This window comes from Octopus bimaculoides, chromosome 1 (assembly GCF_001194135.2).
Source record: "Octopus bimaculoides isolate UCB-OBI-ISO-001 chromosome 1, ASM119413v2, whole genome shotgun sequence".
Lineage (NCBI taxonomy): Eukaryota > Metazoa > Mollusca > Cephalopoda > Octopoda > Octopodidae > Octopus > Octopus bimaculoides.
Window position 1 is genome coordinate 110,323,464 of NC_068981.1, and position 18,604 is coordinate 110,342,067.

The 18,604-nt window shown below is 36.2% G+C and overlaps 1 protein-coding gene across 1 annotated transcript in view; it reads left to right on the forward strand.

The window, feature by feature from the left end:
* Positions 1–2,057, forward strand: part of LOC128248329 (heparan sulfate 2-O-sulfotransferase 1-like) — a 196,647-nt gene extending 194,590 nt beyond the window's left edge. The window contains exon 4 of the mRNA XM_052969312.1: positions 1,950–2,057. Coding sequence (XP_052825272.1) covers positions 1,950–2,039 — 90 coding nt within the window. The 3' untranslated portion in view covers positions 2,040–2,057. The remainder of the gene's footprint in view (positions 1–1,949) is intronic.
* The last annotated feature ends 16,547 nt before the right edge of the window (positions 2,058–18,604 follow it).

The window sequence follows — 18,604 nt, forward strand, 5'->3', positions numbered from 1 at the left end:
CCACCTCCCATTCTACTTTGTGTTATTTGCCAATATTTTCATATTATTCCATCTCTCTTTTACATTTACCATATTTTTACTATATTTCACTGTTTTTCTTTAAATACATTTTATGTATTTCATTCTCTTAAATCTCTTCCTTCATTCTCTCCATTTCATTGTAAACTGATACTAGCCTCTCTCCCTTCTTCAAAGTCTTTTGATATAGACTAATTGGCTTGGTGATAAAAACAGATGCTTTATTTTATTTATACTACTCTACATCTGTTGCATCTTTCAACATAACCTTGTGCATGCCCCTCATATCCTCCTCTTCCTCAACATCGTTTTTGGTAGGAGGGATAAATGATATTATTCTGTATCTGTTCACTACCATGTACTTTGAAAACAAGGGGAAATGGGTAGTTAGGGATGTCCTGATGAGTTTTGTTACCAGTCAGGTTTCCCTTCTGTATTCTGCCAGCTCTGTATTTTAAATCAATAAACTTTGGAACTTCATAAGGAAGGGCTGACTCTCTGTAAAATTTCAATATTCCCTTCTTATCATATTTACTTAGTTCTGCGAGATCAAAAATAGATGGGATGGTATGATATTGTATTTATAAAACTAATTCATATTTCTGATATCAGTGTTTTGTTTTTATTTTGTATTTCTTTATAATAAATATTTATTTTATATTTGGTGTTATTGAAGCACTGTCAAGTTTAGTCAGGGATTATTAGAATGGATTTAGATAAACAATGAAGTGCTAGAGTCTGGTTTTCATAGGAAAGCTTAGCACAAAAATTATTTTCACCTTTTATAAAAGTAGTAATATCTGTTACAAAACCATAAGTGGAAAACGATGTTAATTCATACATTTCCAGATTTTAGCTATAATTTATATAAGATCCATTAAATATATTTTGTGTTTTTATTGTTTCTCATATTTTATTGTTTCTCATACTATTTGCATATGCCTCATATATTTTTAAATAATGTGTGCATGTGTTGTTTATTGCAATCCACAACTTTCAACATCTTCTGCATTACAATTAAAGAAGATACTGATTGCCTCACAAACATTTTTGACTGGTCAGTTTTCCAAACCTGAACGTAATGTATGAGCTGAAGTTTTTTCAATGTTTGATTGTCGCATTCAAAATTTTTCCATTTTCCATTTAGGGAGAAATTTTTTCCTGTATCTGTAAATAACATTTAAATATCAATGTGTCGCTGTTAAAGTATTGGGTACTTTGAAAAGTATTAAGTTCTGCAAACATCATATTGATTTATTACCATGGAAAATAAGATTTAAAAAGTTTTGTAAAGTACTTTTATTTAGATAATTATTGAAATTTGAAATTTAAAATGTTAACAAATAAAAGTTGGAAAGTCTGAGATATTTTTGGTTGAATCTATAAATATTCATAGTATTTAACATCAGTCAAAACAGTGGGAACAGTACCTATGATCTTTGCAGGTTCTCAAGGTCTGGTGAAATTGATGTGATTGATGTTCAGCTTGAACATGTCCATAGCTGAGGAAAAATTAGGGAAAGTGTTTATCTTCAGAACTCTTGTTTTAACCTTTTAGCATTTAAACTGACCATGTCCAGCCCAAATATTCTACCATGTTTATGCTCAAACTGGCCAGATCTAGCCTCTCACACCTACACTTCCAAGTCATTTTGAAAATAGTCACATCATCAAAATCTCAAAGCAACTTGTTAAAACATGATAAATTCAAAACAATGTGAATAAGTAGTCATTACATTTGGTAGAAGAATCTGAATGTTAAAGAGTTAATGTCACTTCTAATATTTTCTCAGTATCTTGTATTGAAATATTTTCAAACATATATTTACGCATCCCATTTTATTTGTCCATGCCATATGCTGAAAGTCCCTAAAAGCAATTTATCACATATGTATTTTATTAACTTTATCTTCTTTCTCTTCTTCTTGTAGATGAGATTTGTATATAATATAACAACCTGGAATGAGAAAAAGCCTGCTCTTTACCATGGACATTTGGCTTATGTAGACTTTGCCAAGTAAGTGTCAAATCATTTTAATTGTAATATATTCTTAAATGTTCTATTTCTTTTCCTTTGTTTTCAGTTTATCCTTTTTTCGAAATAGTTTTGCACTTCTCCCTTTCTTTATCTCACTCCCCCCTCACCTTCCTCTCTCTACTGTATTATTTGCTTTTTTTTTTCCTCTTTAGACACATACATGAACGTGTATATCTCCACAACTTGAAGATGTACAAAAGAGGTACTCATAGATCAAGCAAATACATGTTCTTAAGAGCACAAAAGAATTTATTATAGTCTAAACAATGCACAGCATCTGATATTTGACTGGCAGCTTGGCTGTTGCTGTAGAAACAATTGTAAACATTCTTTCAATCTATTTTTTTCCTACCAAGATGATGACCATTACTTTTTGTTGCTTCTGTTCATCAACTGTTATTTAACCTTTTTAGTCTGGAAGAAATCCAGTCTCTCTTATTCAGAAGTAGATATAACCAGATTTCTACAAACAGAATGATTATGGATTTGCAATAGAAGGTTGTCATTGAAAATAGGATACCCTGGAATTGCTGGAATAGAATGTTGACTCTAATGACTAACAAGATTATTAAGCTAAATTGTTATAAGTGAAGCAGGATGTTACAAAGGTTTCTGTTTTAATAACACTCTGCTTAGGGCATTGTCTATTTGAAATGTATTAAAAAAAATTATGCAACTGTTTGCTCTCAGTTATAATTTTAATTTTTATGTAGATAGGCCTTTCTTTCAAAAATTTTTCAAATTGTGCTTCAAAGACTCTCAGGTGAAACGTGCTTCAATTGTGTCAGCTTCAGATGTTTAGAAATAGATTTGTTGTTACTGACCCAAAATATATAAAGTACAATTGTGCAATATAGTGATCTCATATCAAGATAAGCAATGCATGACTTTGCAGGTGGGGCCCAGTTAGAATTTTCTTCAAGTTGAGTAGCCCATCCCACTCAAAAGGTCCCTGAATAAGGGTTATTTAAGTATGTTGAATGAAACACCCATGTTTCCAGAGGTGAATTGTTCAAACCCCCAAAGAGTTCCTCTCAACACATGGCTAATCTGCATGTTTAATGTAATCATTTGCTGGGACACACCCAGCACCCTTGGGCAAGTGAAGGTTAAGAGGTGTTAAAATATAACTGAAAGCTTGATGACAATAAGTGGGAAGGCAATACAGAAATACATTCATATAATGCAACATAACATTTAAATTTATAGGGGTTTTTTAATGATGTGGACAGTACTTGCCAGCACAATGTTTTGGATTTCCTTGAGACATGGTTCACCTGGAATGTTGTCTAGATGTTTCTGACATCCCTTTTTATTTTTTTATCATACATAGGACACCTACAATAACAAGAACAGTTTTTGCTTTAAGATGTCACATCTTTTGTACTTAAATTTCCAACTCCTTATATTTAATAAGTTTGTCATACCTTTACAGATACATTTTTATCAATGGGGACACTTACTAGTAGATTGTCAGTCTACAAGTATTTTCTTTCCTGTCTTTAATAATTATGTTTGGTCAGTTAGCCTGGATTGTTCTGTCAGTGTTGACTGGGAAATCTCAGGTGATGATGGCATTTTTACCTTCAACTACTGGCTCAAGATGTTGTTCATATGAGTTAGCAGGAGTGTCAATTTGGTAATGTTTACATATTCACCAATGTAAATACTGTCCTACTCTATCATGATTTTTATATTCATTGGATGTTACCACAGGACAGCCCAAAACAAGATAGTCTATTTCATCAAATGTGTTGCAGAATCTGCATTTAGGCAGCACTGTTTTGAAGCACATTAATCTGGTAATTTCAGGTAAACAAGCTTTGGTCTTGTGCCACCAGTATGAAAACTTCAGTCTCTGCTTTCAATCCCGAACTCCTCAGCTACTGATGGGTTATTGCTTGGTCTATATCAACATTTTGACTTCAAAGAATATATTGTCCATGCTGAGACTTCTGGCTCCACTATTCTTCAATTTGTTTCTGCCTGTCTTTCTAGCAATCTGTTGCTAAATGTTGAGAATGCATGGAAGAAAGAGAGTTTACCTAATGTGAACCCAACAGAGGGACCAGCTATCCGAATAGACAGTAGCTTGGTAGAGAAAGCAATTAAGGATATGCAAACAGGAAAAACCCTTGGTCCATCAGGAATCACTGCTGAGATGCTTAAAATATCTGGTGGTGGGGAGATATGGTCTAGTCATTTGTGTAGTTAACCAGATTGTCCATGAAGTAGTCATACCCAATGACTGGTGTAGCAGCATTATAGTCAACAGCTACAAAGGTTAAAAGTGACACCTTAAACAGAAATAATCACAGAGGTATCAAATTTCTGGACCAGGTGAGGAAAGTCAGAGAGGGTCATAGATCAACTGATTAGGAAGAGAGTCTAAATAAGATGCAATTTGTTTTGTATCAGGGAGAAGCACTACTGATAGTATATTCTTGGTAAGGCAGCCGCTGGAGAAGCATCTAGCCAAAAATAAACCTCTGTACTTGGCTTTTGTCGACATAGAAAAAGCTTTTGACAGGGACCCCGCTCTCTTATCTGGTGATCAGTGCAGAAGGTAGGGATAGATAAATGGTTGGTGAGAGCTGTACAAGCTATGTACTGGCATGCTGTCATTAAGGTGAAAGTCAGCAATGAGTATAGCAAGGAATTCAGTGTTCAAGTAGGAGTTCACCAAGGATCAGTTCTTAGACCCCTCTCGTTCATCATTGTCCTCCAGGCCATAGCAGAGAAATTTAAGACTGGCTGCCCTTGGGAGCTCACTATATGGATGATCTTGTGGCTGAATCACTACCAGGACTAGAGAAAATATTTCAGGTGTGGAAGCAAGGTCTTAGAGTTAATTTAGGAAAGACCAATGTCCTAGTATGTGGAAAAACAAACAAATCACAAGTCCCTTCAGGGAGATGGCCCTACTCAATATGTAGAAATGGTGTAGGTAGAAATTTCATTAGGTGTACCCAGTGCAAACTGTGGACACATATGAGGTGCAGCAGTATCAGAGGAAGGTTAACTGAGAAAGTAGCCTTTGTGTACGGCAGATGTGCGAGTACAATGAACTCTAGGAATGTACTGAAAATAGACTTTGTCAGATATCCAGTAGGATACTTAGAAGTAGTAGATAGCTTCCATTATCTATGTGACCAAGTTAGCAGTAGAGGAGGATGTGCTAAGAGCATGGCTGCTAGAATAAGAATGGGTTACTTTTGTTCGGAGTGAAAAGCAGATTGTATGATGCTTGTGTGCAAACAGCCATGCTACATGCCAGTGAAATGTGGGCTGTGACTGCAGAGGATATGCAAAGGCTTGAAAGAAATGAAGCTAGCATGTTCCAATGGATGTGCAATGTCAGTGTGATTGTACCACATAGTGTGTGTGTCTTAAGAAAAATTAGTGTATAAGAGGCATCAGATGTACTGTGCAAAGAGAGAAGACTTCCCTGGTATGGTCATGTGATGCATATGGATGAGAACAGCTGCATAAAGAAGTGTTGATCTCTAATTGTGGAGAAAAGCTGTGGAAGATGTGGGACGAGGTGGTGAAATATAATTTTTCATTGTTGTCTCAGAGGTGATGACCAGTGACTGAAACTTCTGGTAATTTACTGTGCTTGAGAAGATATGTCAAGCTAAGTGAAATCATTATCATAGCTAGTGCCAAAGTAGAAGGTACTTGTGCCAGTGACACTTAAAAGGCACCTGTGCCAGTGACATATAAAAGGCACCTGTGCCAGTGACATATAAAAGGCACCTGTGCCAGTGACATATAAAAGGCACCTGTGCCAGTGACATATAAAAGGCACCTGTGCCAGTGACATATATAAAAGGCACCTGCGCCAGTGACACATAAAAGGTACCTGAGCCAGTGACACATAAAAGGCACTTGTGCCAGTGACACATTAACGGGTATCTGTGCTGGTGACATGTAAAAGGGTACCTGTACCAGTGACACATAAACAGCACCCAGTACACTCTGTAAAGTGGTTGGTGTTAGGAAGGGCGTCCACCCATGGAAACCAAGCCAAAACAGATGACTGGATCCTGGTACAAGGCTTGATCAAACTGTCTAACCCATGCCAGCATGGAAAACAGACATTACATGATGATGATAATAATAATAATAATAATTATTATTATTATTATTATTGTTGTTGTTGTTGTTATGATAAGGTGGCAAGCTGGCAGAATTGTTAGCATGCTGGACAAAATATTTAGCAGAACTTTGCTTGTCTTTACATTCTGAGTTCAAATTCCTCCAAGGTTGACTTTGCCTTTCATCCTTTCAGAGTTAATAAAGTAAATACCAGTTCAATACTGCAGTCAATGTAATCAACTAGCTCCCTCCCCACAAATTTCAAGCCTTGTGTCTATTATAAGGCACTGCACTAGAAAAATGCTTTGCAGCATTTCTTCCAACTTTATGTACTGAGTTCATATGTTACTAGTATTGACTTAGCCTGTCATTCTTTCAGGATTAATATAATAAGTTCCAGTTCAGCAGTGGAGTTGATGTAATCAACTTAATCCTCCCCACAAAATTGCTGGCCTTTTGCCAAAATTTTAAATTACTACTACTACTACTACTACTACTACTACTATGCCAGGGAAGAATGCTTAATGGCATTTTGTTCATTTTTATGTTCTGAGTTCAAATTGTACAGAGGTCAACTTTGCATTTCATCTCTTCAGGGTTGATAATTAAGTACCAGTGAAACACTTGGGTCGATGAAATCAACCCCAGTGTTTCACTGGTACTTAATTTTGGGAAGACCCCTTCCCAAAATTTCAGGCCTTGTGCTTTAGTAGAAATGATTATTATTATTACTTCCACCTTAGCGAAGGCAGAGGTATTGTTTTCAGTCATGTTTGTTTGTTTGTTTGTCCATGGACAAGATATCTCAAGAGCCACTGGATGGATTTGGCCTTGTGACTGGCATGAACTGGTTATATTTTGGGATTGATCTGGTACCAGACAAAGATTCTGGATTATTTTTCCGGTTTTTCACTTAATTTTTGAGAGTGGTCAGGTTCATTTTTAGTATTCTCATTTGTGAGAGCAGTCAAGTTTATTTCAGATATTCTCATTTTAAAAATCATCTCTGGCTACTTGTTGAGAGGGTGTTGGTGTTGCTTTGGTGGAGGTTTGCACTCTCTGACTGCTCTTATTACTATTATTATTTAAGGCAGCAAGCTGGCAGAATCGTTAGCGTGCTGGATGAAATCTTTAGCAGTATTTCACCCGTTACTATGTTCTGAGTTCAAATTCTGCCGAGATCAACTTTGTCTTTCATCTTTTGGGGTCAGTAAAATAAGTACCAGTTAAACACTGGCGTTAAAGTCCCCTCTCCTAAAATTGCTGCCCTTATGGCAAAATTTGAAACAATTATTATTATTATTATTATTATTATTATTATTATTATTATTATCATCACACTAAGAATAAATTAGAAGCTATTGCTAAATAATTATTTATTTACTTTCTTTTTTATAAGCCGCTTTTCTCTTTTCTTCTGCTAGATTGACTTAAACCTCACCCAATTTTTTATTATTATTGTAATTTTATAATTAAAACATTCTTATTAATGGTCATGCTGGTCTAGGGAAACTGAAACAACAACCAGAATTGGAGTGAGTGACAGATGTGCTAAATGCTGGTGAACTGTATTGCCAGTATTCTCAACAAAATGAAACTAAATTTTTATCGTAAATTATATTCATTTTATCAGTTTCACACACACACACACACACACACACACACATACAGAGTTAATTCAATACTTGTACAATTCACCTAGAAGGTTTCCACTTGTGGTTGCTTATCAACCATAGCCATCTTGAGTTAGTTTCAGCTGCTGGGCTTTTTTCCTCGGTGTCTTTTTTCAGTTGTCTGGGTTCCAGACCTAACATCTACAGGAAATAGTACACTGATATCAGTGGAAAGCCACACGTGTGTGCATGCACACTCTCATGCAGATGTGTGTGTGTGTGTGTGTATAATATATATATATATATATATATATATATATAGAACCCGTGGAAGAGGTAGGCCCAGGAAGACCGGGGCTGAGGTGGTGAGGCAAGACCATCGAACATTGGGCCTCACTGAGGCGATGACTACTGACCGAGACCTTTGGAAATGTGCTGTGCGTGAGAAGACCCGGCAAGCCAAGTGAGACTTAAATCCAAGGCCTCTGCCAGGGGTGTAGCCAGCCTACTTATGCACACCGTTTCTACATTGGACACTAAACTCCGCTTGCGAAGACTTGTTGAGGCAAGTGAAATCGAACTAAATTCGACGACTGGCACCCGTGCCAACGTCGTCTCTTTCATTGGACACGAAACTCAGCTTGCGAAGACTTATTGGGGCAAGCGAAAGCGAAATCGGGATAGCACGTGTGCCCAGTGTCGCCTTTCTGGCACTTGTGCCCATGACATGTGTAAGGATTTTCGAGCGAGATCGCTGCCAGTGCCCCATGACTGGCTCTTGTGCCGGTGGCACATAAAATACACCATTTTGAGTGTAGCCGTTGCCAGTACGGCCTGACTGGCCTTCGTAGGATTTTCGAGCGAGATCGTTGCCAGTGCCCCTGGACTGGCTCTTGTGCGGGTGGCACATAAAATACACCATTTTGAGCGTGGCCGTTGCCAGTACCGCCTGACTGGCCTTCGTGCGGGTGACACGTAAAAGCACCCACTACACTCTCTGAGTGGTTGGCTTTAGGAAGGGCATCCAGCTGTAGAAACTCTGCTAAATCAGATTGGAGCCTGGTGTTGCCATCTGGTTTCACCAGTCCTCAGTCAAATCGTCCAACCCATGCTAGCATGGAAAGCAGATGTTAAACGATGATGATGATAATGATATATATATATATATATTATATACACTAGCTCTGATGTACCTGGTAATTCCCAGGAAAGCGGGGCTAATCCTTTGGTTCTGTTCTCATAATTGTTTTGCTAATCCAATAACAACAATACAGAGTATGTAGCCCTTAAAACAGTTTTTGTGCATTTACAGAGAATACTGAACTGTCTTACACAGGATCTTGTTCTTAGGAATTCCAAATAAGTTATGAATACCCAAATTGTGAAGTCAGTTATGTAATAACATGAAATTAGTTACCTGATAGTAAAAATTCAAATAAAGTAGTCCTGAAAAGGGCTTTAATGTGTTCCCAGAGTATATAGAACATAGGAAGAAATACTAATAAGGTATATATACTAAAATCGTGAAGCATGTTACATAATAACAGGCTAATCAGATATGAGATAATAACAATTCAAAGTAAATAACTCTGAAAAGGGCTTTTGTGCATTCCCACAGAATATTACCCTTAGGAGTATTAGTGTTGGTATATTCATAAATGAGTCACTAACCGAAATAAGTGGGTCTATTGTTTAGGAAAATACTATTTACTTGTTTAAGGGTTGTATCGGATAAATTTTGAACATAACCTTAACAATTCAAACACTAAGAAATAAGCATGCTTAATTTCATTTTTACCAAATAATTTAGGAAATGAATGGGCTGTTTCCCTTGGTTATATATGAGGATCCCTTTCAGGGGCGATTGGGCTATTTCCCTTGGTTTTTAAAATAAAATATATTAGATATATATAAGGATCCCTTCCAGATCCCTATTATCGATTTTTTTCAACAATTTGAGTCTGCCATGAGGTTTCCAGACATGAGTTGTACTCGTGTGTCAAGTTTCATCAAAATCAATAAAACGATGTAGGAGGAGTCAGCTAACAACTCCACAAACACACCCACAGACAAAATTTCCCACATATGTTGTAGATATATAATTATAGAGTAGTGGTACAACAAGGCACCAATGTTTACTGGAAGTAGCAGTCAATAAATTTATGACGCATTAGTAAAACTTCACTGTATATATATATATATACTGGCAAAGACATGTGAGGGCAGCGAACATAAAAAAATTTCATCTTACCTTTAGAAAGAACGTTAGATAAATGATCAGAATCAGATAATCTAGTACCTAGGTTTCGGACTCTTCAAATACATTTGTTATCGTCAATTTGATTAATCTTCTTCAGCTAGATATACCTGGACAATATTTCAAATGTTGCTACATCAATGCCAAGTATACTCGCCTGAACGCCTAGCCATTAACAGAACCGAGAACAGTGAAAAAGTTTTCGATGAAAAATTAAATGTTGCAATACAAATGTATTACTTTCCAGTTCAGTAAAGCACTGTAAAAGTCGAAGTATAAATATAGAGTAGTGGTACAACAAGGCACCAATGTTTACTGGAAGTAGCAGTTGATAAATTTATGATGCTATATGCAATGTCAGTGTGCATGTTCAACAGAGTATAAGCATCTTGAGAGAAAAGTTAGGCATAAGAGGCATCAGATATGGTGTTCAAGAGAAATAACTGTGCTGGTATGGTCATGTGATGCTTATGGATGAGGACAGCTGTGTAAAGAAGTGCTGATCTCTAACTGTGGAGGGAACCTGTGGAAGAGGGAGACTCGGGAAGACACGGCAATGACTAATGACCAAGACCTTTGGCGACATGCTGTGCATATTCAGTGAAGCGTACTGGCTGTCATAGCCCATGTTTCACTGCCATGTAGCATAGCTGTTCGCACTCAGGGATCATAGAATCTGCCTTTTACTTTAAGAGAGAGGCCCTTTGTTGCCAGTAGAGGTAGGAGCTCTCTGAATATTGCCCAGCCTAATCTTATTCTCACAGCTATGCTCTCAGAGCATCCCCCTCCACTACTAACTTGGTCACCTAGATAATGGAAGCTATCCACTTTCTCTAGCTTACTCCCCTGGTAGTTGATGGAGTCTATTTTCTGTACATTTTCAGTGTTTATTGTTCCTATGCACCTTCCACCTACAAAAGCTAGTTTCCTTGTTAGCCTTCCTCTGATATTGTTGCACCATTTATGTGTTCATAGCTTACACCAGGTGCATCTTATGGAGTTTCTACCTATGCCTTTTATTACAGATCGAGCAGGGTCATCTACCTGAAAGGATTTGTGATTTGACTGCCTGCCTACTTACTAAGACTTTGGGTTTTGCTAGGTTAACTCTGAGGCCCTTCGATTCCAGACCTTGCTTCCATATCTGAAACTTCTTCTAGTTCTGGTTGTGAGTCAGCTATAAGAACAAGGTCATCAGCATAGAGGAGCTCCCAGGAGCAGTCTGTTTTAAATTCCTCCATATTGCCCAGAGGACTAGATGAACAAGAGGGGGCTGAGGACTGATCCTTAGTGAACCCCAACTTGTACCCTGAATTCTTCGCTGTACTCATTGCCAACCCTCACTTTAGTGGTAGCATCCCTGTACATGGCTTGTACAACTCTCCCCAATAATTTGTCTATCCCTAGTTTCCGCATTGACCACCAAATGAGGGATTAGGGGACCATGCCAAAGGCCTTCTCCAAGTCAACAAAGGCCAAGTACAGAGGTTTGTCTTTGACTAGGTATTTCTCCTGCAGCTGTCTTATCAGAAATATAGCATCACTGGTGCTTCTCCCTGGCACAAAGCCAAACTGCATTTCATCTATGCTAACTCTTGTCCCTAATTAGTTGAGCTATGAGTATCTCCGTAACTTTTGTCACCTGATCCAACAATTTGATACCTCTGTAATTATTTCTATCTAATGCATCAACTTTACCTTTGTAGCAGTTAACTATGATGGAGGTAGGGGACTATACCATAACCCACACCGCCAGACATTTTAAGCATCTCTGCAGCAATTCCTGCTGGACCGGCAGCTTTCCCTGTCTTCATATCCTTAATTACTTTATCTACAAAGGTACTGTAAATTCGGGTCAACATTTGGCAGATTATCTTCCTCTCATTCATTCTCCATGTTCAGCAGTCTTTCATAATGGCATTTCCAAGCCTCTTTCTTTGCAAAATCATTAAATGCAAGTGCACCATCATCCATGCAGACACATTTCTCTCCTATGACATCACCATTTCCTCTCACACACTGTCTTACAACCCAAAACACATCAGTTTTTTTATTCTCATGTCGCTGAACATAGGCAAACCTCTTCTTTTCTGCTTCTCTCTTTGCTAGATATACCTGTCTCTTAGCTTCCCTCCTGGCTATCTAATACAGTTCTCTGCTACCTCCCCTCTTTCAGACCTGTTTCTTTGCTCTAATGGCCTAGTCTACTGCATCGTTATACCACCACATTATCCTAGGACAGGGATTCCCAGTTGCCCTCTATGTCACAAAATTGTAGCTCCTCCTCCTTCTCATCAAATTTCTCAGTTAGGATGTCTCTAAATCTTTGACCACATGAAGGGTCCTGAAACTTCCAAATCCTTCATTTCCAGATTAGTCTGCTTCTTAGCATCCTTCTGGCCTGGAGTCTAAAATCACTAATGACTAGTCTATGCTTGTGATGGTGGTGGGGGTGATGTATTTTACTATCTCCTTGCCTTGACATCAGGCAATAGCTGTAAGCAAGTCTCACTTTCATGCAAGAGGTGTTCTTTGTTTCCAATCTTCCACATTATCATGTCTGGGCATGGTGATACATTACCTTACTTGGAAACAGGTGAAGATTGGCAATGGAAAAGGCATCCAGCTGTACAGAATCTGTTTGATCCATGTGATTGATACACCATTTTCTATCATTAATAGCATTGTTGGTTTTTTGATGAAAAAGGTATACTAGTGTAATTATGTTATATAATGCTTATCTTAATTTATGTTTCAAACACCAGTTTAATAATGACCATGTTGTTTGACTGAATTGTTCATTATTTTCAAAATTAATTGTAATAAATGAAATGTATTTCAACAAAAATATGGTAATGAAAGTGTTAAGTAGTTAAAATTTAAGATTCAACAACTAATATGCAAACTATGAGCATAAGACAAATCTGTAAATGATGTCTCAAGGATGTCCATTTCATGGATGATACTCTATACTACCATCACACCGTTTTCATGGTAGTCATTAAAATATGGTATCTCATCTGTTCAAGATTAATCTGGAAAATTGGCTTGCATGTTAGATGCTGAAAATTGTGAATGAACCTAACTTACCCTAGTAAAGAACATATAACCAGACTATGGATTATATGAATAACAGGTGTCCCCATATCACTAAACTATTGCATTCCTGAAAATCTTGCCATAAAATATTTCCTTATAACATGGAGGTCAACTGAAAATAGGTCTGCACACTACAGAATTCCACCAAATGACAAAATTTTTAGGACTGCAACATTTCCATAATGTGTGGGATGCCTATAAACACATTATAGAGAAAACAAGACCCTCCAGCTGTTTTATGAATTACATTTGCTTTATCATATCTCTTGTTAGATATGTAAAGCCCAAAATTAAAAACATGAACATCTGCTAAAAAGAGTTACTTATTATTTGGTAAAGGAAATATATATATATATTATAGAAAGAAAACACTTTGTAGACATACCATTTTACTGTGTTCAAAATTTGAGAGTACTGTCTGTTGAACAGCTAATACCAATGTATTTCTTGCTTTATTTCGTCATACAGTGCTTTCTTTTGCAATATATATTGTGTAATTATTTTTTATCAGATTTTTAATATTAGATATAATCTTCTTAAATATAATCTTGCACATTCTTTGTATTAAGTGAACATGCCTAAAAAATGCTTTCCTAGTTAGGTGTTTTTCTTTGAGTGATGAATATGAATTAACAGTAGATGTTGAACATTTTCCTTTGACAAGCCTGAGAATGTTTTGCTAAAGATTGTTGAAAACATTTTTCATTGAACAGATGATGCTGGTAATGAAAATAGCCCTTCTTGAGTCACCTTTTTGTGTTATAGTGCCTCACTACTAAGGAAATTAAGTACACACAGCTGCTGGACACTGAATGAATTAACATGGAAATTTTTTTTTTTTTTGTAGGCTTTTCTTTTAGCTCTTTTATATATGAAAACAAAAAGTGTACTTAATGCCACTCATTTGCTTATTTTGCCATGAGCAGTTAGATGGCTTCATTGTCTCTTCCAACAAATGCATACCCTTTACTTACATTATTCATTTTATTTTTCTCAATCATTTATACTGTTTGATTTGCTTATTCACTTAGTTGTGTGTATTCAAGGAAAGTGTTCAATTAATGGATAATGCCAGAGTCTATATTTCCATTTGTCTATATTTTGTTTTTCTTTGTGGTTGAATGTATATGTGTTTTTATGCTCTTCCCAGTATATTGTTCTTAGGTTGGATATATTTCATCACTATAACTGCTACCATACTGAAAAGTATGGAAAGAGTGATGAAAGAACCTTACCTTTTGGATTATAATTAAGAGTTATTCATACTTCATTTCAACATTATGTCTAGGGGGTTTAATATGGATTAATTAACTACATTTGTAATATTTAAATATTGCCCACTATTTTAAATTCAAATTTTCATCATTGATCTCTACAGTTCAGAACCTTGATTAGTGGAATAAATTATCTAGATATTTTTTCACATTTATAACTGAGTAAACATTGTATTTAATGTGTATTCTCTGCCGGTGAGAAATTCGTAGGATGCAATTACTAAGGTTTTTTATAGAAACTGTTTTGGTTTTTAAAGTTTTGTGTTACTTAACTTGCACTAAAGTTTGTAATCAGTGATTTACCACTTCTCTTTGATGTGAACATATAAACAACCTGTGGCTAAACATTAGCTTTGAAAGTAACAAACCTTTCTTCACACCACCTAACCCTGTTCAGTTAATTTACAGATTTCACATATTTCTCACCCCTTTAGATGCAATAAGTCTCCAATTGTTAAAATTCTAACAAATCAACAAGGTTGTTTTGTATAGGTATAAAAACCATGTGTGCATGTGTATACATGCAGTTATTCTCTCAATCAAGTTGTGCATTCACATGTTTGGACATGTGTATCTAATTACAAACACACCTTTTAAAAGCAAGTTTGTTGAATTGGAATGATTTTGACTTAATTTATCATATTAACAGATTATTGTTAGGTGGTGAATTGGTAGAATTGTTTTTGATCTTCAGTGGCTTCTGATACTTCTTTTTACACTTTACATTCTAGGTTCATATCCCAGCATGGTCATGTTTACCTTTCATCTAGCTGGGATCAATAAAATAAAGGGCCAATGGTATCAACTTATGCTGTCCTCTTATAATAGCTGCTTTGGATCTTTACTCTTTGAACGGCACATCAAGAAATTAATTTTTTGTAACTAAACACTTTCAAACTTCGGACACTGGTAGAATGTGTCATATAAAACATCTTTTACTCTTAGTGCTGTTGAGAAAAGTTTGTATTTTCAAAGTTATTTCGTGTTAAAGTTGTCGTATTTTGGTAATTAACAACAACTATCAGCAAAGTTTCTACAGCTGGATGCCCTTCCTAACATGCAACACTCTGAGAGTGTAGCGGGTGCTTCTATGTGCCACTGGCACAAGGGCTAGTCAGGCAGTTCTGGCAACACCCATGCTGCATCCCACCTAGACTGACTCTTTCCTTAATTAGTTGGGCTATGACCCTCTCCGTGACCTTCATTATCTGATCCAACAACTTGATACCTCTGTAATTATTTGTATCTAAAGCATCACCTTTACTTTTGTAGCAGTTGACTATGGTGCTCCTACACCAGTCATTGGGTATGACTCCTTCATGTATCACCTGGTTAACTCTATGGGTGACTAGGCTATAGCTGACACTGCCAGATATTTTGAGCATCTCTGCGGTGATTCCTGATGGGCCGGGGGGCTTTCCCTGTCATCAAACACTTAATTGCTTTATCTACCAAGGTACTGTCAATTCAGGTAGCTGGTCCCTCTGTGGGTAAGCATTTGGAAAACTCTCTTTCTCCCATTCATTTTCTTTATTTAGCAACCTTTCATAGTGGCATCTCCAAACCTCTCTCTCTTTGCAGTTTCATTTAATGCAAGTGAACTTACTTATTCTATCAGAATATTTTGCCAAATGGCTAAGTTACAAGGATGTAGATACATGCAGATACATTTTTCTCCTACGACATCACGATTCTCTCTCACACACTGTCTTGTAACATGAAATACCTCAAGTCTTTGGTCCTCACAGCGCAGAACATTGGCAAATTTTTTCTTATCTGCTTCCCCTCTGGCTAATTAAACCTGTCTCCTAGCTTCCCTTCTGACAGTCTGATATAATTCCCTGCTACCACCGTTCTCCAGTCCTTCCAAGCCTGTTTCTTTTCCCTAATGGCCCTTCAACAAAATTGTTCCACCACCACGTTACCTTGGGTTAAGAGGGGACTTTGCACCATCCACAGATCTGGTCAGTGGCCCTCAGCAGGTTGTTCCCATAGAAACCTACAGTTGTCTTCCACATCATGTGATGTTATATCCCCCTCTATGTGTGTGCTACAAAGAACAAATCCTGGGGTCGATTTCTTAGACTAAAGGCGGTGTTTCAGTATGTCTGCAGTCACATGACCAAAACAAGTAAAACAATAAAATCATGCCATTTTAATCCTGAGCAACACCCGGTATCTCTACTAGTGCTTTATAAAGGAAGTAACCATCTAAAATGATGTAACTCAGGTCAGCCATTTGATAAATGGAGTTAATATAATTGACTAGAACTTTTAAATATAGGCGCTCTAGCATGGTCGCAGTATAACTGAAATCAGTAAAAGAATAAAAGGTATAATAGAGTCTTATTTAACTGTAAAAGAATTCAGGTTGCAGCATAAATTTTTATTATATAAAAAATCATTAATGTTAGCCAAATAATTTTATGAGCATTAATCTCATGCTTAATACAACCCATTACTTTCATTGTTGCTCCTGGTATAAAATTTTGCTTTAATATATAAGGAGTACTACATTACATGATGATAGAAATATATGATAAAGTTGAATGAAGAATTTAAGAAATAGCAGAAGAGAGACATGTTCCTTTGTAATTGTCGACTAGCAGTAGTGTCTCAATTCTGATTAAAAGCTGCCCAGTAATGACTGACTTTTTCTTTTTACAGGCACCATATATTTAACATTATTTTGCCTCTTATCATTTCAGGGTCAATAAATTAAGTACCAATTATACACACTGGGGTCGATGTAATTGACTAGCTCCTTCCCACAAAATTTCAGGTCTTGTGCCTATAGTAGAAAGGATTATATTAGCCAGTATAGTTTTCATTTGTTTCTTCACTTTTACATATGTTTTACCATATGTAGTAGATGAATACATTACTGAGACATTGTTTTACCACTGGATACCCATACCTGGTTTTTTGAGTAAGAGATCTTTTATTTTAAGTGATTTCAAAAGCATGTAGTGAGCAGACAATTTATTGATAGAAGTACTAACAAGCACGTATATATGTAAACAAATATACACATGTACATACATATATATGATGGACTTTTTCCTCAGTTTCTATCAATCAAATCCACTCACAAGGCTTTGGTTGGTTTGGGACTGTAGCAGAAAATACTAGCACAAGATACTGTGTAAAGGTACTAAACCCAAAACCATGTGATTAGGAAATGAACTTTTCAACCAGACAGCTATGGTTGCATATAATTTTTGAGATAGTAGGATATGATTTAAGAGGAACTTGGCTGCTTTTTCTGGCAGGTCAACTGACCAGCAGGGTAGTGAGAATTGCTGTTAATGATTGGCAGAAAAATAAAACAGAATTAAAGAGAAAATAAAACTATGTGGAATATTTTAAAAAGTAAATATCAATTTTTCATTTAGGCACAAAAGCAGCGGATCTTTTCTCTTTGAACGGCACATCAAGAAATTAATTTTTTGTAATTAAACACTTTCAAATTTTGGACACTGGTAGAATGTGTCATATAAAATATCTAAAACCCTAACTCTAACCCCCTAAAGCTAAAACCAGTACAAACGCACAAACAATGTCATAAATAACAGTGACAAACAAAATATACACATCAATAATAAGTCATTTTAACCGAATGTGATTACTGCATATATGATGAAGGGAATGCTGGTACGTTATTCTAAAATAAAAACGTTAATATAACGTCAAAAGCAATTTATAGAAAGAGAAGGGGGAAGAAGAAAGAAATTAACAGAAAATTGAAGGTGGAGAAATATAGTGCGATAGATGAATAGGAATAAAGATTAAAGTCATAAAACTAGATATATTTAGTGGGAGTGAAATGTAAGAAGACAGTTAAAGCTCAAATTCTACAGACTGGTAGAAATCACTTATATGAACTAAAGGTATATTTTTGCTAATGTTTGCAATGATAAGTGCATTCTTTAAACGTGTTAATAAGAGGATTCTCTGAGAACAGGATGAAATGAAGTTCATAGTTACAGAGCGAGCAAAAAGATTTACCTTTATCATATGGAAATGATTTAGATAGAATATCCCATTCCAAATCAAATTGATGAGAAGATTGCATTGTTTTTCATCATTTTATTCCTTCTGGAATAATACCAATATTTTCTTTGAAACATATGTCGGAATTATAAAGATTTGAATAACACCTGCATTTAACTCCATCTATTTATTTATCTATGTTATATATATA